Source organism: Gadus chalcogrammus, chromosome 18 (genome assembly GCF_026213295.1).
Source record: "Gadus chalcogrammus isolate NIFS_2021 chromosome 18, NIFS_Gcha_1.0, whole genome shotgun sequence".
Lineage (NCBI taxonomy): Eukaryota > Metazoa > Chordata > Actinopteri > Gadiformes > Gadidae > Gadus > Gadus chalcogrammus.
Window position 1 is genome coordinate 13,236,302 of NC_079429.1, and position 25,517 is coordinate 13,261,818.

Sequence of the window (25,517 nt, forward strand, 5' to 3'; positions counted from 1 at the left end):
GGCGGGATTCAAACTGTCACAGACACGTGTACTGGGAAGCAGGAAGTAAATACATAAGATTTGAGAGGGGCCAGTGGAACAAGCTGTAAGTAGACCTGCATGAAGACATTTGAGCGAAATAAACTGCGAAAAGCGGCAAGTTATACGGTTATGTGTATACAAGCAAATCTATTCAAAGTGTTTTGAATTGTGTTCGTGTTTCTGCGTTATATAGACCAGCAAGTATTGTTATCTGTTGTCTGTAACGATATGCTGTATAGTTTAACTGCTCTGCATTCATTGTGACATACAATTACTTTAATAGTTTTGCTGTTTTATGCTGTGATATTAAAGGATACAAATAACGTATATTGCATTGTTATGATGATGAAATGAATCGTACAGATAAAAAACCACAACACAGCCAAACATTCTCGAAACAAATACTGTAACCTCAAAACAAAAGTAAAACTGAGATAGACTTTTGCTCAAGATAAGATGTTGTCTAATGTTTTCGGGAAACACTGGTAGGTCCTGTAATGTTTAAATGTACTTAAAATGATTTAAAACTCGGACTTGATACCTGGTAGCAAGACTGGTGTGTACACTTAAACAAATACAAAGGGAGGTTACAGGAACTGCCACATCACTTGTTTTCCAGTTGACTAACTAATGCAAACAATTTAGCCTTCCATTCTTGGTGTTTTCGAATGGCTTGTATGTGATTATTAGATAAGGAGTCATTCAGGTTATGCAGAGTTGAATGTTGAAAGTGAGAAACACTCTGCATTCTAATGTAAATTACTACAGGTTTGACGTTTCATGCAAAATAATTTTGGAGAATCAAGTTCAGCTGGTGTAGTCAGTTTGTAAAAATGTATGCTTTCTTAAATCCCAATATCACCTGTGAAATGTGTTGGTTGTAAATGTCACTGCCAGAGGTAAACTTCGATTGCATAGAATTCACCAGTGGCCCCGTCTGCCAGTCGCAGATAACCCTGGCATATGCTGATGGAAAACATAGTTTATTTTGGGTTTTAGTAGGCGATTTTGGCAATAGAAGAAAGGAAAACAGAAGATGTTTCTGTCCAATAAAGCTAGATAACACAAGTAATTGTTTGTGTGTGTGTGTGTGACAGGCACCATGCTGCCAGGCTACAGCCCTGTCACTCAGGCCTTCCTGGGCACTCTGTTCACCTGGGCCCTGACGGCTGCTGGCGCCGCCCTCGTCTTCATCTTCTCCAGCAGACAGGTACAACACACACACACCATCATCATATTATTACATTATTGCAATTCTATAGACAACGTTGCATCATTACAGTGGCCATATGATGGATGCTTTTTTTTTTCATCTAAAGCATCTTACAGTCAGTGTCAGAAAGTGCTCTCACATAAAATGACATAACAGTGGTGGAGAAATTACTGATGAAAGTCTGTCAAGTTTAGTCCAATTGAATGCACCATATTTTTTCTGTATTGAATCTTGCCTTGCTTTTCCTTTTGTATTTTAATTCTTCACTGATAAATGGCCTTTCCTTGAGGCTACTATTCTTTTTGGCCATTGTGGCACCCATTCCTGGAAGCAGGGACTCGTCTTTCTGGGCTCCTGCTCAAGGTGTTGACTGTAACTGTTGGGGCTCTACAACAAGTTTTACTTGACTATTGTTTGTCCTTGAGCCTTTTATTCCATTTCGATGCAAAAAATATCCGTATTGCAAGTTAAAAGTAAAGTTTGTCTCAGGACATACTATTTACTTTCTTCAACATATCTTTGAACTTATTTGGGTGTTCTGAGTACACTTGGGAGCATATCACTCATGTTTGATGTTTCAGGCCTATTGCAGACCTGCAACGTTGAAGATAACTACTCTCATGGTTTGATTCTCGTTCTTCCTATCTTCCTTTCTCTAATTAACTGTACCCTTTGCTTGTCTTTCAGAAACGCATTTTGGATGGCAGTTTAGGCTTCGCAGCTGGGGTGAGACACACACACACACACACACACGCCCACGCACGCAAATGCACAAACACACACAAGCACACACACAAAAGCTAGTAGCGGATTAAGGAGAAACGTGTTGTATGTGTCCGGTTGTGTATTCTGATGCCCGACATATAGGTGCATAATGGAAAGTACAGGCCGGTGTTCAGTTTCCTGAATCTCTGGTGGTATCCTATCAATCTCCAGCTTCCCGGTGATTGGTTAGAAGCAGGGAATCAACTGCCAGCCCTGCTGGTTGAGCGCTTGTTGTTTTGTGACTCAGAGAATCGGTGAATCCGGAGCCGTGACTGCTCTGTGTCCCTTTCCTTCCACTGTCATTTTGTTGGGAGATTGGAACGACTCAATCCCAGCAGGATGTTAAACTCTAATCTCCGAACTGTACGCCCCGTCATACTGTGAACAAGCATTTCCTGATTACCTCCTCCTTGTGTCAATCAAGCCTTGTGTTGTCTCTCTGGCCCCTCCCTTCTTCTCATTGGGAGTTAAAGGCTTCTATGGTGTTGATAGTAGTGATCTTTCCACTTCTGTGATGTTTATACAATTCTGTAGTAGAATCGTTGGAAATAATACATTTATTTAAAATACTTTTTATTTTATAGGGTTTTTCCTTCAGTTCTATTCAGTAATCATGTTGTATTTGACTATGTTTGATGATCGAAAATCCTTTCCCTTCTGTTTGGAAACCGTGGAATCTTGGAATTGTGCTTAGCCTTGAATAGCAACTCCGGTGTGCTGGCATACTCAGGGGATCAACAAGCCTCAGCATCAATCCACTCTCGGTCCCCTACTGCTGCCGCGTTAATCCGTGTTATGGTATTATATGTAAATACCAGGATGAACAGGAGACAGATAACCCAAATGTTTATGCAGGACTGGGCTTTCATAAACAGTACTCAACATGTGTCCATATGCGGCAGCCTTTCAGCCTCGTCTCGGTCCGGTGGAGTTAGGCAGCGATACTAGGCATTTTGTATTTCCTCCTCGTCCAGGATACCTTCTGCGAACGCTTTCTCCGAATTCAGGGCTTCTCGTGTTGAAATAATCGTGCATGTGCTCATCTGTTCCCACTGACGCAAAAACAGTCCTTGGGTTTATTCAGTATTCTTCAATGCACACTGTGTATTCAGGTCGATGCATACATTGTGAAGGGGCAGGTGAAGCTATTTTAGTATGCTGTAGAAGTTTTGCGTGTGTGTGTGTGTGTGTGCGCACACACACACACACACACACACACACACACACACACACTGTCTCTGTCTCTGTCTCTGTCTCTGTCTCTGTCTCTGTCTCTGTCTCTGTCTCTCTGTGCTCTCGTATCTCTCAACCATTTTTCTTTTTTTTTTATTACAATTTTACTTTCACTGTCTCATCCATCATCAGTTTCTCCCAATCCCATGACTCAATTTCCAGGCAAGGGGGCCGAGCACCCAGCGCCCATGGCGGCTGCTCTTTTTTAATTCAAATCTTGCGCAGAGCAAATATGTAGCGTTCATTTTCATGGTGTGGTTGATGAGTCCCATCAGGCGATGCTCCCCGTCCAGGACACCTTGTGCGATCCAAAACGCAATTCCAGGCCTTCTTGTGTTGAAATAGTCTTATACATGTGCCAATACAAAACTAGAACAAAACAATACAATTCCAAATAACACCCCATCCCCAAAGAACACAACCACACCCTGTCTGCTGGCAACTACCCGCTCATGTCTCAGTGTGGAGGGGGGCCGGAGTGGACCTGTCGCTGCCGCTTGATCTTTAACAGAGCGAACCCCGTCAACATTTTCTTTAAGTATTGGGATTGGTCACACACTGCAGTGTGTGACTGCACTGTGTGTGTCCGTGTGTCCGTCCATCTAAACATGTGTACACGGCTAGCGGGAAGATAGCTTTGCTATGTGGCTTTGGTCCCTATTCTGTTGCCTTTTAGCCTGTGCAATGCATGCATGTTACTGCGTACATCTGTATCATTAATTAACCCATAATTAATTAACTTAACAAATGGTATAGTCATAAGGAAGTGTGGAAACCCCAACGATAACATGTCCACACTAATGTTGGTTGCACACTGCCCTACCACCAACACCGATCTTTAGAACGTTAGCCAAAGATGGCCGACACTGATTGGGACATGTTCACTACCTGAACCTTCATCTGACATCGATTGGACTTGTTTACCATCAAGACCATCACAACACCTGGTCCGAAAGCCAATGGGCACGCTGGTGTTGCTTGCCGTTTGCTGGAGCAGTGTCCAAGAGTCTTAAAAGGCTTCCCAGGATTAAGTGTCTCCAGTTTTGAGTGACAACCTGAAACCTTTTTGACATGTTGAAGTTTTGTTCCTCACTTTTACTTCTCCAATTGCTAGGCTCCATTTTCTTTCTGCACTTATTTCCCTTGAGACTCCTGTTTATCTTTTCACACTTTATCGGGATGTCATAGTGTCATCTTTTCCAAATAGATTTTTGCCTTGTGCTCCAAAGCACTTTGTAACTAGTGTTGAACAGCTGCAGGGTTATTGCGAATTATAAAAGATCGAGGTGGAATCAACACCCAACCTCTAGCTTTCATTATTTTGTGGAAGGCAATCAGAAGGCTTTTAGTGGGTCATGTAATGGAGTGCTGGAGTGGGAGGGAACGGAGGAATACACATGGACAGCAATTGCAAACCACTACCATGTCTTAGTATTTGCCAAGTAGTCTATGCCGACGTGACCTCAAAATGTCAGTGTTGTTGTTAAGCGTAAAAATCAATTATATCTATATATACATTAAATCCTTCCCTCAAAGCTATTTACAGGTATTACCGTACAGTGTGTGCAATAACAATCACATGTTTAGTAACGTCAAGCCCCTTTGACACATGCAGTTTATCCCAGAAATGTCCCAGAACATTTCCTCAATGCGGTCATGTGTGAATGGGCACAGGGATAGATATTCCGGGAAATCTGCTCCGCCAAGTTCCCTGATCAAGAGGCTGTTAGTGAAAGCAGTAACATTATTTGAATTGGCGATCAATACAGCTTCTTTTGATGTAAACTACTGTAGCTAATTTTTTCAAGTTTGGCAAATATGGGAGCTCCTCGCTTATAATGACGGCTGGCATTCCGAAGTGTTTCATTACTGTCAACTGTCGCTTGGCCCATCTATTTCGGCATTGCTATGAACTACGTGCAAGGGCGTAGGACGTAAATACTCCATAAGGTATATACCCCATAACGTAATGTGTTTATAGTGGAAATCCCTAGCGTTGCCTGAAAGGTTACCCAAGTAATTTCCCCCGCCCCCCCGGTTTCCTAAAATCTTGTAAAAATAAATGATTTAAACCACAGTGTGCGCTGCTTCGTATGGCTATAGGAAAATGTTCAGTAGTTTATGCAGTGTATCCGTCAAGTGGGTGAACTTTGGATTGAATGGTAAATGGACTGCATTTTATGCAGCACTTTTCTAAACAGTGGTCACTCAAAGTGCTATAAACCCATTCATGCACACATTCACACTGACGGCGGTATCTACCATGCAAGGCGACAGCCAGCTTGTCGGGCGAGCACCTCAACACTCAGATAGGAGGAGCCATGGATCGAACTAGCAACCTGCCGGTTAGCAGCCAATCCGCTCTACCTCCTGAGCCACATGCTGGCTTTTGTTAAGATTGTTAATGATTGCTTTTTTGTGGATATTGAAGCAAGGGATTGGATGGGCAAGTGCAGGGATGCATAAGTCAATTCCGTTTTCAAGGTAATCAAAGGACTTAAAAGAGATGGTTAACCTTGGCACCAAAGCCAAGGATGTATTTGATATACTAACCTTGGAGCTGGCATTTCTATACTAAACTAGATTGACCTATCTTAGAGAATTGTATAAAAAAAGAAGAAGATGGACTAAATTATTTAAGCCTGAATGGACGGCAACCACACAACATACTTTTTTAGCACTAAAATGGCAGCTGGTGCTGTAAAGATATATGCAGTGTTTAATGCACATCTTTGAAGGCTGATGTATCTTGTGTTTTTTTTATAGGGTAAAGATTCAATATAATATTCCAAGAAAGAAAAGATCCTACAGCAAAACTTTAAATGAAGTTACGATGACTATTCCAATATTTGACGTAGAGTAATGCATTTTTATTTCAAATTGATATTATCCAATTTTCCGCAGATTGGTTTCTTGTCGATAACATACATTTAGCAGATCCATCAAACTATCACTCCGGGAGACCAATACCCAATTGCATGCTCACTCAAATCAGCCCCTGACAAAAGATTCCACATAATTTAACGGTGACTTTCAATCTAAATTAGTCGTAAAGTTTCATATCTTATAACCGACAGGTGCGCACATTTTCTCTTCTCGAGGAAAATTGTGAATGAAATGGACATTTTTAATTCTATCAATCACACAGACTCTGTTGCTTTTCCTGGCGCCGCTGCCCCCGTAGACCATCGTGGAGTACAAACTAATTGAACCTTTCAGTTAGTTTGCTGAGGAGCAGCTGTGTATGTTTTCCTCTTAATTACCTAATCTCTGCTGCTTCTGAGTTGTTGTGGTGGGATAGACAAGGACTGCTAATATCACTTTAGCAGGATGGCCGACGGGGACTAACAAGTGAGGCTGAGAACAATGAAAGCACGCAGTCCGATCAACGTTGCAGTAACTAAAAGGACATGTTGGCACTAGAAGGAAGGAAAACAAAGGATTTTCTCTTTTTCCCTCCCACCAATAAAGTGTGTGTGTGTGTGTGTGTGTGTGTGTGTGTGTGTGTGTGTGTGTGTGTGTGTGTGTGTGTGTGTGTGTGTGTGTGTGTGTGTGTGTGTGTGTGTGTGTGTGTGTGTGTGTGTGTGTGTGTGTGTGTTCTATCCATACTCCTCCGACTTCCCGAATTCCTAAACAGTCCAGTCAACTATTGGCTGCATGTATATAATCGGAAAAGGTTGAAAATACATCACTCCATGGTGCAGAAGAGAGAGAGTGGATTCAGTGGATATTGTCACATTGAGTGAAGAGCAGGGAACCAGTTGGTTCTGGTTGGAAGGAAAGCAATTGGAGAGGAAATAAGAATACAATTAGCTCTTGGCTAGACAGGCCGACGATGGAAAGGTCAGCAGTTGAGATGACGAGAGCAGAATGGATGGATGCTGGGGAACTTAAGTCTAGTTTGTGAGACACTATATCTGGAGGGCACTTGAGGGGACTGGCCCCTACCTGTAGACCTCCTGGCCCCTACCTGTAGACCTCCTGGCTCCCTGGTTCCTTATCTGTAGGCTTCCTGCAGGCCTACTGGCCCCTACCTGCAGGCCTCCTGCCCCCTACCTGGCCCCCTACCTGTAGGCTTCCTGGCCCCCTACCTGTATGCCTCCTGGCCCCCTACTTGTTGCCTACCTATTGGCCTCCTGGCTCCCTATCTGACGGCCTCCTGTAGGCATCCTGGCCCCCTACCTGGCCCCCTACCTGCACGCCTCCTGGTCCCCTACCAGTAGGCCTCCTGGTCCCCTACCAGTAGGCCTCCTGGCCCCTGATGCTCTTTCGATGAAAGAATTTGACTAAATGGTGGATAAGTAAAAGTAGTTCATAGCAGAGGTAGAGGAGCCATCTCAATGGAGATGAGGGATCGGATGTAATAGTAGTATCTCAGACTGTAAACATCCATGAACACAGAACGTTGTTGCATTGGCTACAACAGCCCTTAGCATTAGCCTGAGCTGCCTCACGGAGCAATCCATTGATTCCCCCCCCCCCCCCCTGCAGATCCCATCCTATGTGCTACATCTGTTACCAACAATATCTCATACAATGGTTATCTGGTATGGCGGCGCCAAAAGGCTTCCCTTCCCCATTGGCCTGATGGACGCACACAAGATAGGGAGATCTCGTTGGGTTCTGCTCAATTGGTTCTCACTGCCCCAGCCGTGTCTCTTCATATCCTTCCTGGGCCGATATCTCTGTTGACCGCGGTGTAAGCTGGCTAAAGTACCTCATCTGATACCAATTTCTGATTCTAATACTTTTTTCATTGGTCAGGGCTCACGGTATCAAAAAGATGTGAGCGACGGGGGCGATTTATTCTGGAGCTCGGAGTTTAATTTAGTTTGCAATAGTTCTTCTGGTTCCCTAAGGTTTTTTATTTTTTTATCTTATTTTCCCCAGACCGTAAATGGCTCTCCACACTAGCCCGTACGTTCAGCGTGCCATGGGGGATTTGAACGAGGCAGAAGTGTGGCAAAACAGAATATGGAGATAAATAACCCCCTCAGGCCAATTTTGGGAGAGTGGGAGACTAGTTAGCAATTCCACCACATGCATTTTTGTTTTGGTCTTAATCTTGACTCAGTGGCAGCTGGGTAGGGATAAGTGTTGTTTTACTCCAAGCCATTTTCTTAATTGAGGCTTGTTTAGTTGGCACCTTGGTTGGCCTGTCAGATTGTTTCTACTGGGGCAGGGGTATTATTTTTCCTCAAGCACAATCTCTAGCTTCTTCCTTTTGGTAAACATTTTGGTAAAACTTTTAGTTAAAGTTTTATCTTGATTTTCTTTTCTTTTTTCATATTGGGAGGATATTTCTGACTAGGCAAATGTGAGAAATGATACCCGAATTAAGGAGTTTAAATATCTGAGCTTCTTTAATGCTTTTATTAAATCTAAAGATCAATATAAAAAACGTACAATAATTATTAATATATCTCAAATATCACACAAAGTATGAAACGGGTACTATTGTACACATTTGTATAAAGGCAGACATGGCCTTTACACGCTAGGAAGTAAAGTGTAGCAAGATGTTATTCTGCTGTCGTTTCTGTCAATCAGAAACAAATAGCACTGCTTCCATCACTACCATTGATGGATTCTCAATGTATTTTATGTTATTTTTCTTCTGGGAAAAGATGTTCCCTGAACAGCACGGCTAGATTGAATCCAGGAAAACACTGTCCAACCTTTTACTCTCTCACCCAACAATTGTGCTGCAGTTAATTACCTGCTTTCCATGTTCCCACTCAATTTAAAATCTGCTGTGCGCAGGCATTTATTTTGTGGACCCCGAAGACTCGTTAGGTCATTTTCAACTCCCAATGCAACCTTACCCTCCTTTGCTTTGCGTAGAGGAGCATTTCCTTAAGGGTTAGGTCCTGTTACTGGACCATGTCTGTCAGAATTATGGCTTAGGCTAAAGTGTCGCAAAATCTCAAACTAATTTCCTTTCTTAGGTTGAAGGATGCCAATCAACAGAGATAGCCCAGGGACCAATTAAAAAATACATACATATATTGGTTGAAACTACACCTTCTCAATAGCTTTTGAGTGGTGACCTGGTAAAATGAAACCACACTCTGCCAATAGTCGCCAATTTCAAGTAAGGAAAGAGTGAGAATTCCATAATGCCTTTGAGGTTAACTTGGTGAGAGCAGTTGCTGAGAAAGAGGCTGAGGGGCTTGTCAGCTCGGATGAAAGATGGAAATAATGTAAAAGGCAATATAAAGGATTCAGTGACTATATACGAAGAAAACGACATTGAAGAAGACGAGAAAAAGAGGAAAGAGGAATAACATGTCAGAAAGTGAGAAGTTAGAGGCAAGAGAGATCTTGTTTCACTTCACGCTGTGTCTGTCTGCTATAGTCATCATGCTTTTGTCCGTACGAATATAGAAAATTCTCTCTAACTATGTTGCATTTGTAAATAGTAATCTTCATGTGAGCATATTGGTTATATTTATCTGTGATCGTGAGAGTATCTTGATCAGTAGACTGGCGGTTTACCATTTTCAACCTAAGATTGAGTTGATTAGGCTTTTGATCAAGAAAGGAGTCAGTGATTTTGGTCGTTGCCCATTTTCTGAATAATTTATATGTCCATGGTCCATTTGGCATCTTTCTGCACTCTAAGCTGCCTTTGAAGGAGGGTCTCTTCTTTTGTGCTCCTTTTCTCCTCTTCCCTCATAAACAAATTGGACGAGAAAAGGGTGAAGCCATGGCTTTGAGCTTCTGCTTTGTCCTCTTAAGCTTCTATTCTTGAGTCAATACATTCAATTCATTTTTTGGTTAGGATTGTTTGTGTAGAAACTGTTTAACAGTACAAGCAGACAAACAAACATACAATCAATATGAATGACCGAGACTATTATTCTAGGAGCCGTATGGCGAACCCTGGCAACCCATTTCTCAGGGTGATACATTTTAGAAGCATTGACAAACTCTAGGTTCCATCCATACTTACTTATAAATAGCCAGAATAGTTATTGAATTAGTCTATCTACTATCCAACACAATTATTGGAACATCGCTATGAACATCATCAATCATGTGCTTATGATCAATCGGTCTGACGTAGAACAATAATTTGACAGGGATTTTTTGCATTTAACTTGCAATCTTCTGGTGGAGAACTTCATATGTATTTCAAGTTCACCAAAATGTGTTGAAAAAAGGACCAATGTTTTATGGATGACATAATGCAGGGGGCAGCACAACAAATTCTAAAGATTTGGGGTTTTGTTTAAATCTTTGCTCCAGATCCATTGAGCACTCTGTCCGTGTGAAGTCTGAGACAGTGCCTGGGCTATAGAAGCTGAGAGAGAGCAGATGCAATATCTTTGATAAAACCCCCCGGCAGCCATCTGATGAAGGAGATCATTTTTTATCAGCGATGTCCCCGCGAACATTGTCAGTCATCCCGGCTGCCACTGTTTCTGCCACAAATCATTGCGGATGGTTGTGCAGCTGCTTCAAAATGGGAGTATTGGTAATCATCCAGTCGGTGTGTTAATTAATATGAACACTTACCCCTGATTGAACCAACAGGCATGGTTCCTTAACAGAAGTTCAGACACTTTTCAGACAGCGACTGATTGGCAGACAATGCAAGTCATTCACTGCAACTGTGAGACTGCTGATGCTCCAGATGGCACAAGTAGCACGCATTGCATCAGGATATTACTTAACACAGAGACCCCCATACGAGTGACGACCCAGTTTGCGCACAAAACCCGGAAATTCCGTTCAATTACCGCTGCGACGTTTTAAGAAAGCGATTTGATTGGCCCGACCATGGAAACGAAAACCTGCGACTTTGAAGTTGGGGAGGTTTGTTATAGAGGGTGTGTTGAAACTTTTCATTCATTAACACAGAGATTCCCTCCCCCCCCCCCCCCCCCGAGCCAGACTCAATCGGCGACACTGATTAAGCGGAAGTCCGGTTCAATTGGTTCGTCGTTGTTTCAGGAAAGCCTCTTATCGGTGGACCATGGAGATTTATCACACATGATGACTGAGGGTCGATTGTGTGGTTTGTATAGAAACAGCCCCCAGCGGGGTGTTCCTTACTGTACCGTCTGTGATAACTGGGACGAGGTACACACAGCTCTATGCTGTTGTGGTGGGCGTACTGGGGTTTCATTAGGAGTTATTAGGAAATAACATTTGAAAATGGGCCAACAGTATGAGCTGGTGGGGTTGTGTTGGAGACATTTTCTCTGCTTTTCTTATATCGGAAGAAGCCAGTGGATTAAGAGGGTGCCACTATAGGAGAGTGAAATTAAATTGTTATTAAATGTCTGCAGACTTTATTTTGAGCTCTGTATTAAAATAAATGCGTTCAGGGACCCTCAAACCTTTTAGCGGTTATTAACCGCTGATCTGAAAGGTGGCTTTATTTCTTTAAGGCGCAGACTTGAGTGGCATCTAACAGAAAAAAAAGTTTCCAGAAATCAAATATGTTCTCAACAATGTGTCATTTGTTGGAATAGCCAAATACACAAATCTTTGTTTCCGCCACAGTAGAATGCGCCCTTCATATCTAACTAGGGAGCGAGTCCTCTTCCGAGCAGCCCCCTCATGCTGCTCTGCCATGTTGCTCTGCCAGGCTGCTCTGCCATGCTACTCTGCCATGCTGCTCTGCCATGTTGCTCTGCCAGGCTGCTCTGCCAGGCTGCTCTGCCATGCTACTCTGCCATGTTGCTCTGCCAGGCTGGTCTGCCATGCTACTCTGCCATGTTGCTCTGCCATGTTGCTCTGCCAGGCTGCTCTGCCAACAGGCATGGTTCCTTAACAGAAGTTCAGACACTTTTCAGACAGCGACTGATTGGCAGACAATGCAAGTCATTCACTGCAACTGTGAGACTGCTGATTCTCCAGATGGCACAAGTAGCACGCATGGCATCAGGATATTACTTAACACAGAGACCCCCATACGAGTGACGACCCAGTTTGCGCACAAAACCCGGAAATTCCGTTCAATTACCGCTGCGACGTTTTAAGAAAGCGATTTGATTGGCCCGACCATGGAAACGAAAACCTGCGACTGTGAAGTTTGGGAGGTTTGTTATAGAGGGTGTGTTGAAACTTTTCTTTCATTAACACAGAGATTCCCCCCCCCCCTCCCCCTGAGCCTGACTCAATCGTATGATTGAGTCGTACTGGGACGAGGTGGGCGTACTGGGACGAGGTACACACAGCTCTATGCTGTTGTGGTGGGCGTACTGGGGTTTCACTGATTAAGCGGAAGTCCGGTTCAATTGGTTCGTCGTTGTTTCAGGAAAGCCTCTTATTGGTGGACCATGGAGATTTATCACACATGATGACTGAGGGTCGATTGTGTGGTTTGTATAGAAACAGCCCCCAGCGGGGTGTTCCTTACTGTACCGGCTGTGTTAACTGGGACGAGGTACACACAGCTCTATGCTGTTGTGGTGGGCGTACTGGGGTTTCATTAGGAGTTATTAGGAAATAACATTTGAAAATGGGCCAACAGTATGAGGTGGTGGGGTTGTGTGGGAGACATTTTCTCTGCTTTTCTTATATCGGAAGAAGCCAGTGGATTAAGAGGGTGCCACTATAGGAGAGTGAAATTAAATTGTTATTAAATGTCTGCAGACTTTATTTTGAGCTCTGTATTAAAATAAATGCGTTCAGGGACCCTCTAACCTTTTAGCGGTTATTAACCGCTGATCTGAAAGCTGGCTTTATTTCTTTAAGGCGCAGACTTGAGTGGCATCTAACAGAAAAAAAAGTTTCCAGAAATCAAATATGTTCTCAACAATGTGTCATTTGTTGGAATAGCCAAATACACAAATCTTTGTTTCCGCCACAGTAGAATGCGCCCTTCATATCTAACTAGGGAGCGAGTCCTCTTCCGAGCAGCCCCCTTATGCTGCTCTGCCATGTTGCTCTGCCAGGCTGCTCTGCCATGCTACTCTGCCATGCTGCTCTGCCATGTTGCTCTGCCAGGCTGCTCTGCAATGCTACTCTGCCATGTTGCTCTGCCATGCTGCTCTGCCATGCTGCTCTGCCATGCTGCTCTGCCATGCTGCTCTGCCATGATCTACCGCCATGTTCCACTGCCGTATTTCTACAGCAGCACAAAACAGTTAATCTGCTCTAGAGAGGACACATTTTACAATTTGAAGCATAAACGCTATCTCACTTTCAAGATTATCTACAGTTTTACAGACTCCATGACTGTACACAATTTATGAATATATCAAGGAACCTCGTCACTTGACACATTAGACGATAGTGGGCTTCCATAATATTGGAAGCCCACTACTGGCACTTTAATCTTACAGGCCATCGTAGCTTCTCCTGCTTTGTTTGAAAGGGAGAGGTGAGGGGGGAATCCACTTAGTTGTACACTCAGCAACTTGGAGCGAGATGTAAAATAAAAATGGTTATGGCATTTATAGCGAGCGACGCATTGCTGTCAAAAGACGAGGAGATGGTGCACTTAAAATAGTTCTGAACAGCAGTACGTTCTTGTCTCGCGTCTCATCTAGACGGAGCTAGACATTTTCAATTTTCCGCGCACGACTTGACTTCACTCATTTGACGGTATCTTAAACAGCATCAGACTTTTAATAAGACTTTGACACACGCCATCTGGTTGATTTAGCTCCGACTGCATTAGCCCATGACATGGAACAAACAGCCAACAAGTGTCCGAGGCAGATTTTGCAAATATGCTGTGACAGGAGTAGTGCACATCTTAATCTGAGTGTATGTGTGGAAGGCCCTCTGGACCGCACAACACACAAACATTTGGGTCATCCCTCATCAGAGCCATAGCGGAAGACGCAGAAGGGCTTGTTGGAGACATGACATAATGTTCTAATAGGGAGGTTGGTGTAAATAGACGGCTGTCTCTGAGTGATACTTGGTAAACACTGGTAAACAATTGTGAGCTAGAAGATTGCTCACGCAGCACTTGGATATTTTCGGAGATACTTCGATTTTTTTTATGTATATCCTTTGATTGTTGTCGACCTTCAGTGAGAGTCTCTGCCAAATTATTCAATATGAATAGAACTGCAATGTGTACTGCCTTGTTAACCTGATTGCTGACTCTGCTGGTATATGCACAGGTTTACTGAGTGTTGACTGTGGTGGAATATGCACAGCTTAACTCTGGAGTTTGATATGCTTGTAATGGATTTGAATGTGAATGTTGGGTTCCCAGTTTATTGGCTGATATAGGGTGGATTCAATACCAGAATACTTAAGCCATGGCTTGTGAAACGTCTTAAAAATACAAAACAAATACGAAACATTGCCTAGGCAATGGGTACTACATCTCTTATGCAACCCCTGGCCACATCCAACCCGCTCCATACTTATCCTTGTGTGTACGGGGGGGGCAGGATTAGTTATCAGTAGGTCTGATACTATGAGAACCGTCTAGCTGATTGATGGCATCCTGCTGGTTCCCACTTCAGCCCTCTGGAGAGAAGGAGCCAGGCTGGCAGCATGCCCTTCTCAGGGAGCAGTTTTGACGGGGCTATTGATCCAACCTAACAGGATACTTGTCTTTTTTCAGAAAAAGCTAGTCAAGTTCTTTGCAGTCCTCATGCTGAGGTTTTCTAGGCTATTTGATTTACCCTGACAGGTCAATTACCGCTTACCTCCCATCCTCTTGCCGCGTTTTTCCCTGCTATTATTTAACTAACCCTAACCCTTTATTTTAAAGACAGAAAACACACAGTCAATGCAGAATATTGTCAACATAATTTACTTGTATCACAGTACAACAAATCAAAACCAACTAGTATGTACCCTGCAAGAATAAACACTGGGCTGATTTGATATCCGAGGTTCATATGTAATGTCATTATGCGTTAAAGGTGTAAAGTGTACGTACTCATGAATAACGCAGGACCGAGAGACTGGCAGATGGGGGTGAGAGGCAGAGATTAAAAACGGTACAATGCCTGAAGCAACCAGGGCTCTCAGGGCTTGACACATTTCCACCACCGCTGGAGGCATTATTGTACCGTAGACCGAGTACACTACAGAATCACATCGTTGTTGGTTGAACGTGGGCTTCCGCAAAATACTCTTGGTCCTCTTTGTGTTGGTCCTCTGTTCCAGCAACAACAATCATGGTTGTGCAACGGTGAGGAGTTTCACTTCCCCCGGATATTTGAAACCAATTATTTGGCATTCCGCTATAGTATTTTCACCAACCGCCTCCACCTGGAACGGAATTAGCGCTGTGGTACACAAAGCCCCCAAGAGCACAAGAGTAAAACCACTCATTATGTTCCTTGCGCAGGCGTAGCCATAGGCGAACATAGCTGGTAGCGCATCTCCAGGGTGTGGTAGCATCTGTTAGCCTCTGTTTGTCCTGTTTATCAGTGCTCCCTAAAGACCTGTTGTAAAGAGAGAACAAACACATTGTCTCTTAACCCTGTGGACACTTGATAGTAAGGTGGGCAAGTTGGCAATTAGGTTGGAATTAATGCAGATTTTATGAGCTAATGCAGTGTTGGATGCCTTTATTGGTGTATCCCTTGGGATATGTGACTTACTCTTTTGAAGGCACAGAAACACAGACAAGGATGAACACATACTTACACCTCAAAATATTATCACTACTACTGCTACTGCTACTACAACAATAAAGGCAAAAGTGTAATGGTCTGGGATGGGACTCAAAAGGTTCTGGCCTAACCTCTACCTGCTTCTCAATGACATCATGGGTTCGGAATTCTCCTGAAGTTGCTTTGGATAAGAACCGTAAACGTCCTGACCTATTGTATCTCTTCACTCACCTCCCTAGGTGATGCTGGCTGCTTCCTATTGGTCGTTGCTGGCTCCGGCGATCGGCATGGCAGAGGATTCTGGGAAATACGGTGCCTTCGCCTTCGTGCCTGTGGCCGTGGGTTTCACTCTGGGGGCGGCGTTCGTGTACCTCGCTGACCTCGTCATGCCAATGCTGGTAAGGACGACGCTCGTGACATACGACACACCTGTATAATGTGATGGAGGCTGATCTTGGATCAGATTCTCATTAGGTTACCGAGAACAATACGATTCTTCTCTATTATTTGTAACTGTGCCAAGAGCTGACTTTACTGGGGGTTCACGACACGTCGAAAAATGTGAGACGCATCCAATATGTTGAAAGAGAACTTGATGTATTAAAGTGAGGCCAATGCAAAATGGATAAGGAATCAAGACAGTGGTGCATTTCATTTTCAGAGTTAATTTAAAAATGAATCCATCTTTCTGTCCAAAAAAATACATTCATATATTTAACTAAAATAAAGCAAATCCTATAAGAATAGGATGTCTGGAATTTCCATATGGTGGCACACAGGAACTCATTCCCTGATTTGTGGATACTTTGAGGCAACTCAAATCATCCCAGAGTCTACCTTACCCCCTAACCATAACCAGAACCAGAACAACGGAAGCCACACATTTTCATAGACTAATCTAAGACACGCACGCACACACACGTGTTTGTGTGTATATGCCGCCACTTACACACCATGTGGCGTACATAACGATGACTTGATTGCAGAGTGTATGCTGTGGGAAACAGCTGTTGTCTGTAGTGTTCTGTCCCAGACAGAACACTACAGAACACGCAGGAAACGGCTGCGTACCAGGGGCACTTTGACTCATCGCTGCTTTGCATATGCATTCGAATTTAGCAGGAAAGAGTTGCCAAAAGCGTCACACAAACATACATACATACATACATACGTATACATACATACATATATATACACTGTTCTCTGTGCACCTACAGTTGCATATATAATTCATTGAGGTTGGTGTGTTATGCCCTATATCTCTCCTGAGTCTCCTTCAGCGTGAGCTCAAATATATTTTTGGGGTGCCTTTCCCAAAAGCATTTTTAAATAGGGAGTGAGGAGTTTTGGTTGACCCTATCCGCCTTGATAAGAACAGAAATAATATAAAGAACAGATAAGATTCAAGTCAAACAAGATTGCACATTTAATATTTGTTTGGTGTGTCCTCTTGAGATATATTCTTTTTGGTTTGTCTTCTATTGGAGGTTTTTGAAGAATGGCAATCATTCTCTGTTTAGCTTTTTGTTCTATTCTTTTTCTTTCTTGACTTGAGTTGAGATGGCAGCGATGATCCCAAAGGGGTTCGACCTGTTTAATAAAACATAATTCAGGAAAAACTGTCACCAAAAGCTTTCATCTTATTTTGGCCACTTTTTGGCGAAAGTCAAAAGGTTTGGACTAAATTCGTCTTTCTACCACCATTTCATTGAACTTTTAGTCACAGGAACCACATTTGAAATGACTAAAAGGTTCCCTTCAGCCCCTTGTTATCTGCGTTCCCACCACGGTCTAATGAGCCGCGAAAGTCAGGCAAATTAAGGTCCTTTACAGCAGGCACATAACGAATAAAGGAGAGAGAAATACTGAGAAAAATCTGACCAAGAAAATCTGTCATACGTCAAACCATCGGTTACAATGAAAATGTGCGCAGTTACCAATAAGAATAGCTAAGGGGGTACAAAGAAGTATTCAACCCTCAACCCCATAATAGCCTGTGAATACGAGCTCGTATTCTGTGATCCAGTGATTCAGTGATAGCGCTGTACTTTCATCAAAACAGCGTATTTAGTGAATTAAATTATTATTATTAAATTACACACTCCCTAGTGTGTAATTGTGTTGCGGATGAGATTGACTATGTCAAGTGGTCGTGCGTTCCTTAATACATCCACCTTTTGGAGACGTTGGTGTTGAGGTGGTTTCCCTGTTTGATTGCTATCTAAAAAAAACCTCCCTCCACAGTCTTGTGGAGGGAGTTGGTATCCAAAACTAAACTTTTTCAATGCAACTGCGAGGCCGTCATGTTGTCAAAAGCAACCTACATTCATTGCCCACAGTGCATGTTAACATTGTCTTGTAGTGACGACTGCTATCTGGATTGATGAATGAACGATGAGGACCACTATGGATGCAATTAGAAGACAATGCAATCCACACCTCTACGGTTCTTGAACCCTTTAGAAATACTACCCCTCGAGCAGGGATGTTTTTGGGGGTAAAATAAAGTCCACAGAACTCAATTTAGACCCTGGTTCCTGCGATGTAAACCCACTTAGTTACTGCAATGGTTCCTGGTTCTGCTGTAAAGTTCCTGCGGTGGAAATGTGGCTTTAATGATCTATAACACAATTTGCTGCTCAGTACATATGCTACCACCTCATCTTGCATTTGCCACCAGATTTGATGTCAATACAGCTTACTTTACGTCCCAACACTGGCCAACGTACTACAGGATATGGGCACAGAGGTGCTGACCCAAGTCTCATTCCCTACCTGTTTTGCTTCATCCCTCGTTCCCGCTCTCTCTCTGGCTCCCCCCCACCCTACCATCCAGTTTCCCTAGTGATGATGGAGACAGGATTTGGGCGCTGATGATAGGTAGCATGCAATCAGTGTTGAACGCGGGGAGGGTCTCAAACACACACACGCACACGCACACGCACACACACACACACACCTCCTATTGGATCCCATGGGGGGGTCATTGTGTTTGAACAGCTGCTGGTGCCACTTTTAACTGGCTCCTCAACAAACACACGTTTTGAATGGAAAGAATGGTGACAGGACAGAGGATGAATGTTGGCATGATGGAGAGATAAGGTAACAGAGGGACAGGGGATGGCCTCTCCCCCTCTGTCCTAGTGTGGTGTTGTGCGGGTCCAGTAGCTAGGTTACTCAGTTAACGGTCCCGGTAAGCAACACTGGGACCATGGCTTAGAGAATGGACGGATGCTGGCTTATGTCCTAATCACGTTTTTAACGGCTTAATGTCAAGGCAACAGCATCAGGGATAACCCTCAAAGGTTCAAGACCTGGAAGAAGAGACCAGAATGGCACTTGGTTCTTTAAAGTGGAAAACGGTATTAACCATTAATCATTTCATTGATTGATTAACTTATTTATTTATTATTTTTCCTATGTATAAAACTGTGATCCATTTCAACTTTTGTATCTTTCTTGTATGGATTAGGGGAACAATTGAAAATGGGTTTCCCTAATGAAATAGAGGTTTAATATAAATATACCCCAACAGGCTTTACCTTTACGTTTCTGTTTATAGTCTAGTGACTCCAACATGAAAGATCAATCCCCAAGGATTCAAATTTACGCAATTTGGTAAATTAAAGGTCAATTTTTGACCTTTAACTACATTGCTTTACTGTGACCGGCCTTGGATTAAAGTGTAGATAACAAATGAGTTAGTGCTAAACAGTACTTTCCAGCCCTGTGTGAATGTCTGATAATGGTGTAAGCGTTTTGGGGTCTGCATTAATGTATGTTTGTGCTTGTGCGTGTCTGTACATGTTGAAGTATCTCTTCGTAGGTCAGTGCTAAAAACAGCCTCAGCCTCGCACCTTATTAATCCCTGGTCACTCCGTAACCACGACGACTGAGGTGGAGACAAAATAGCCAACGAGGTCAACGAGCGAAGGACGGTGGCTATAGAGCATTGTGTCATGGTCTAAAAAAAAAAGTATAGCGAGATTGAAGGGCCATTTCCTCAGTCGTATAGGAGTGTGTTGCCTGAGCAACCACTGGCACTAACAATGGTTAGATTCCAATACTGGGTTCCAATTCTTGTTTCCGTAGTTCCAATGCTTGGTTCCGTAGTTCAGATTCAGAGCGACTCTCGATTATACCATTCAGGATATTTTTTGGGGTAATTTGTTTTTTCTCGTAATACAAATCCCGGAAGATTCCAATAAGAATTAAGAAATTCAAAACATATTCCTACCGTTATAACCACCCCTTAATTGCTACTGGGTCTACAATTATTGTCGTACCATTTTAATTCCCAACATTCACCACTTGAGTAAACTCTCCCACTTTGTAGTCCACCTTGAATAACGTTCCCCCTCTCTCACTCTGTCTCTCTCTCTCTCTCTTACCGGTCATTATCTCGAGGCGGGTCAGGTGGGTCACCTCTGCTTCACCCTCACTCCCACATGCCTCCGCAGCAACTAGGCTGCGTCCCAATGGGTCCCCCAGCCTTTCTTTACCTCTCTCTTTCTGACCCTCTCTGCCACTTCTCCTTCTTGCCCTTTGTCTCTACCTGCCTCCCTATCCTCGCCCTCTCCACCCTCTCTCCGTCTCGAAGAGTGTTCACTTGAGACGCGGTCGGACACCAGGCGCGACCAGCTCCAGGGTGGTACCCGCTCCAAGTTAAGATTATTTCAAATCTGACCCCTTGTGAGGTGTCCTTCCGACCAGTAGACGTGCAGTAGATTTCAAACAGACAGAATGTTTTCAACTGTGGCTGATTCTGTTTGTGTGTTTGAACTTGCTGCAGTGGAAAACACAGCCGGACCCAATGTATCTTATCAAAGCTCTGCATGGTTAAAGATATTCCTTTCCCTATTGAAACTATCGTATCAAACCTCTGCATAGTTATAGATATACCTTTGCCTAGAAACTATCTAATCAAACCTCTGCATAGTTATAGATATACCTTTGCCTAGAAACTATCTTATCTAACCTCTGCATAGTTATAGATATACCTTTCCCTAGAAACTATCTTATCAAACCTCCTCATAGTTATAGATATACCTTTCCCTATAGGAACTATCTTATCAAACCTCTGCATAGTTATAGATATACCTTTCCCTAGAAACTATCTTATCAAACCTCCTCATAGTTATAGATATACCTTTCCCTATAGGAACTACCTTATCAAACCTCTGCATAGTTATAGATATACCTTTCCCTAGAAACTATCTTATCAAACCTCCTCATAGATATAGATATACCTTTCCCTAGAAACTATCTTATCCAACCTCTGCACACAATTCTCTGATGGATTTTTAAACAGCAGCTGAATATGGTGCGGAGTCGTATAGGGCTCTCTACATGGTGCCCCATCCCATCCCAGGGATGTTGTTAACCTTTAGTGAGTGGCTAGGAGATAAAGCCATGGTGTTTTCATAATGGGTAATCCGCAACCTTTTCCGAGGTGACCCTTCTTACGAAACGGATGGATAGGAAGACATTATTGTCATGTACATATATGTATGTATATATATAGATACCCAAATAACTTCTCCATAGTGGACTTTGTCCATTTTTCTAGTCTTTCCTTCTGCTTACATTCTTGACAGACCTGTGTCGAGTAGCTCCACCCTGAAGCCTTTTCAAAGGCTCAGTTCGAGGTATAATTCACAACAATAAGCTCAATCAGTATGCACGTGCACCTCTATGCATGTACGGGTGCATCTACAGTTCATCATAAGTCCTTCATACAAAAGGTTCTCAGTAAAAGCATTTTTCAGATTGTAGATTCCTATTACTACTTATCCCTTTTATCGTTGGTAGAAATAATACATCATCAAAGGCGGATAGCAGGGTTTAATTATGTACTATTTATTTCAATCCTATCCTATTGTAAGGTAATAATGTTTGATAGTTTGTGCCTTTGTTACTGATGGACCACACACACATGGTATCAAGGTAGTTGGCTGTGAAACCTTTTAATCCTCTCCTTTCAGAACCGTTGCTATTGTATGATTATTTTATTTTTGCCTTCCCAACCTTGCACACTGGTATAATAAAGATAATAATGTAACACTTCCAGCATTCAAATATCTTCTGTCATATATGAGGTTCAGTTGTGCACTTGCATTATCCCAACATTTCTCCTAACAATGTTCAAAGCGAGGAATTTGTAGTTATTTTCAAGGTGAGGGTTCATTTGATCACCTGTTAATAACATCATGTATTCTTTTCCCCCTGAACTTCGGGGGTAACAGTAATCCAGCAGAGACCTCATTTGTGGCTCATGACAACCCTACAGTAATATTGTACAGAACCATTCTAATGTTAAAACAATGCTCAACCATCTCGTGGAGTTATTTTTAGTTTGATTGTGCTGACCATGGGCGACATAACGTAAGCAATGCTGTGCTGTGAAACCGGGGGACGACGACTGGATTTAGAATCTCTCTCTCTCTCTCTCTCTCTCTCTCTCTCTCTCTCTCTCTCTCTCTCTCTCTCTCTCTCTCTCTCTCTCTCTCTCTCTCTCTCTCTCTCTCTCTCTCTCTCTCTCTCTCTCTCTCTCTCTCTCTCTCTCTCTCTCTCTCTCTCTCTCTCTCTCTCTCTCTCTCTCTTTTTCTCTTTTTCTCTCTCTCTTCCCCCCCCCCCCCCACCTCATAGGGAACTGCAGCCGGATACAGCTTTAAAGGGGTTATAGTCAAAGGGTTAGTTAAAGTTAAAGGGGACATATTATGAAAACAACTCTTTTCCTGGGATTTTGGGTCTCTGGTGCTCCCACGTCCGTCCGGCAGCTCCGGCGGTGTTCTCTGGGAGCTGAGGGGGTAGGTCTCGGCGGCAGTCCGGCAGCTCCGACGCAGGAGCTCCCGGAGTACAATCCCTTTCTCCTCCATGTCGCGGTTCATGGACTTCAGAGAGTCAAGGCCAATGCCTTGGCTCTATATTTTATAAATACCCATGTATAATATTATTATATTATATGATATAGAGCTACAGGTGTCCGCAAACGGCAACAATCCGTTCTCCTCCATGCTTTGGTTCAGTCTGACAGCTCATTGGTCAATGGGCAGCAGCTCATTTGCATTGAAGCGACAGACACCAGAAACGGCGCATTCTGAAGGGACTGAAACAGAGGGGAATTTTTTCCTAAAAGCTATTTCCAGGAAACAGCTTAAAAAACATGTTTTCAGGAACTCAAATACAATGTTTAATTGTTGGGAAAACACCATAATATGTCTCCTTTAACAGTAGTATCACATTTGATATTCTCCTTTTTCAAAACCGATCCTTGTCTCTCTGTCTCTGTCCATCTCTGTCTCGTTCACGTTCTCGCTCGCCCTCTATGAGAGACTGAATTCGAAAAGTACCTTCTTAACCTCATTTTGCTGAGGGATATAAAGTTCTTTCTGCCCTTCAATTCAACGGTAAATGTGCCTTCCACATAAACAAATTTGCTCATTTAAAATTAATTTCCCTCCTTGCCTTCCATGCACCGTGATAGCTCTGGGAAATCTATTTAATCTTTTTAATTCTCCGAGGCCGAGGCAAACGTGTAATTGGCCTTCAGGTGTGTTTGCGTGTCTTCTCCTTCGTTCATTGACTGCTGTTCATTTTTCATTTGCCCAACTTCCTTTCACTTACTCCCCCTTCACGCTTGGAACTCCCAGAAAAGTTTGCCTTTGCTTGCATACACTTCTATTCATTCCATGGTTTGACAACGTTCCCAAGTACCTCTCTAAATTCAATCAAGCTCACAATTCATCAAGCTATCACATACTCTCCTGTACTCATCCAGCTATCACGGACGTCCCTGCATTCATTTGAGCTGTCACATATTTCAATGCATCCATTCGTCACTTTCTCTCTTCTGCCTCAATCCTCACTAACCCCTAGTCTCTTCTCCTCCACCACTCTGCCTATCAGATGATCACTAACCCCCATTACCTTCTCCTCCACCTCACTGTCTCAATTCGAGGATCACTAATCCCCAGTACCTTCTCCTCCACCTCTCTATCTCTAATCAGATGATCACTAACCCCCAGTACCCTCTCCTCCACCTCTCTATCTCCATCAGATGATCAATAACCCCCAGTACCTTCTCCTTCACCTCTCTGTCTCAGTCAGACGATTGCTAACCTCCCCGTATCTATCACATGGACATCACGTGGGTGTGTGTGTGTGTGTAACTTCCAACGCTGCGTGTGTGTGTCTATACAATTATCTTAGTTTTCCTCCCTCATGAACAGTTGACCTTCGACCCCCTGGTCAGTGTTCTTTGCGCGGGGACAGACACGGTGATTGTTGTTCATCCACCTGTGACCGGTTCTTAATAACGTCGAGCCCCTTCACTGCTCCGGGCCACCGCTGCACACCAGAGGGTCAACGTGATGCTCCGCTTCTTATTGAAGTATCGTCACGCCGACCGAAGCGGTGCTGCTTGGCCACACAAAACATGAATCAGGCGCCCCTATACTTTCTCTGTGTGTTTGTGTATTGTGCGTGTGTGGAGATGATAAGGGCAGCGGGTTAATTCAATCGCGGTAGCCGATTACTCGGCCAGTTGAAAATCGTGAGTTCAACAGTATAAAATGTATTCATGGTGAAATAATAACCAAAGTTGTCTTTATCTTGTCGTTTACGATTCATATGTCTGCTCTGCATTCTTGCCAGATATTCAACTATTTTGTGCAGCACAATGACTTCATGTTGTAACCCTTGCTTTTATTGCCCAATATATTACTTAATGTAATTATAATATAATATCTGAAATTGCTGCAGAATCAACTTCAACCCTCAATCCGTTGCAAATGCAGATGAAGTTGGGTCACCTGTTTGTACGGATCTAGTTTGGTTGAAGGAGACTTATGACTCCTTAAAAGTCGGTGTGTGAGCCATTTCCAAAAACATTTGTACGCATCATGATTAGTTTGATTTGCGAAACCATGCCAGAGTGATTTTAATGGCAGTATATTAATTTATTTGATCTATTTGATGCTATTTAGATGTGTTCTTTTTCACAGTCTGTATCTTCCCTGATGAATTCCAGAGTTAATATTTCACGATGACTATGCTTGAATAAATATATTTCATATCCACTTTTTTGCATCATGGTTTATCTAATAAACTCAAGAATCGAATCTGCTTGCTAATGAAAAGTTGTTTGGGTCGACTTAAATGTTATCTCCCATGTGGGTGTTGAGCCCTCAGCACACATCATACACACCTTAATCAAATGAGGTTGTTATAATAGTGGAAGAGTACCAAAAAACCATATACTCCATTTGTAAAACTAAACAGACAGTATGGGGGGAACAATGCTCAAAGTAAAGTCATTACTTTGGGCATTTGTCTATTTTATCCTCAGTATTTTCCTTCTTGTAACTTTATTGGCCATTTCCATCCGGATTAATGAACACGGTTATAAAATGTTCTGTCAAACAAATCACTATAGGGACCTTTTCTTTCTCTTTCTTTATCTGTCTGACTATATCAGAAAGGATGTTTCACCTTTTGAATTCATCTTTCGCCTGAATACTCATGATTCACAAGTGCATCTGGGCAGGCACGGTGGTCTTTATCTCCCTCTCCACCCCAGAGGACATGGTCGAGGAATCCCATTTCGGGTAGACGGCGGATTAGGCTAGACGCCACTCAGGCTTCGGATCTAAAGGACAGTACAGAGAAACTGTCGTTCCTCATTTGACGCACTTTGTCCTCTCCGCAGCCCGCGTCGCTTTCTACTCGTCCGATCC

General features: G+C 43.1%; 1 protein-coding gene across 3 annotated transcripts in view; it reads left to right on the forward strand.

Annotated features, from left to right (window-relative positions):
* Positions 1-25: 25 nt before the first annotated feature.
* The window catches only part of slc39a11 (solute carrier family 39, member 11), a 68,226-nt gene continuing 42,734 nt past the window's right edge, over positions 26-25,517 (forward strand). For 2 of the 3 annotated variants that reach the window (XM_056576438.1, XM_056576440.1), the window contains exons 1-4: positions 26-85; positions 1,119-1,231; positions 1,922-1,960; positions 16,020-16,178. In XM_056576438.1, coding sequence (XP_056432413.1) covers positions 1,124-1,231; positions 1,922-1,960; positions 16,020-16,178 — 306 coding nt within the window. In that variant the 5' untranslated portion in view covers positions 26-85; positions 1,119-1,123. Of the gene's footprint in view, positions 136-1,118; positions 1,232-1,921; positions 1,961-16,019; positions 16,179-25,517 lie in introns of all 3 variants that reach the window. The other variant, XM_056576439.1, reaches the window with a different exon arrangement.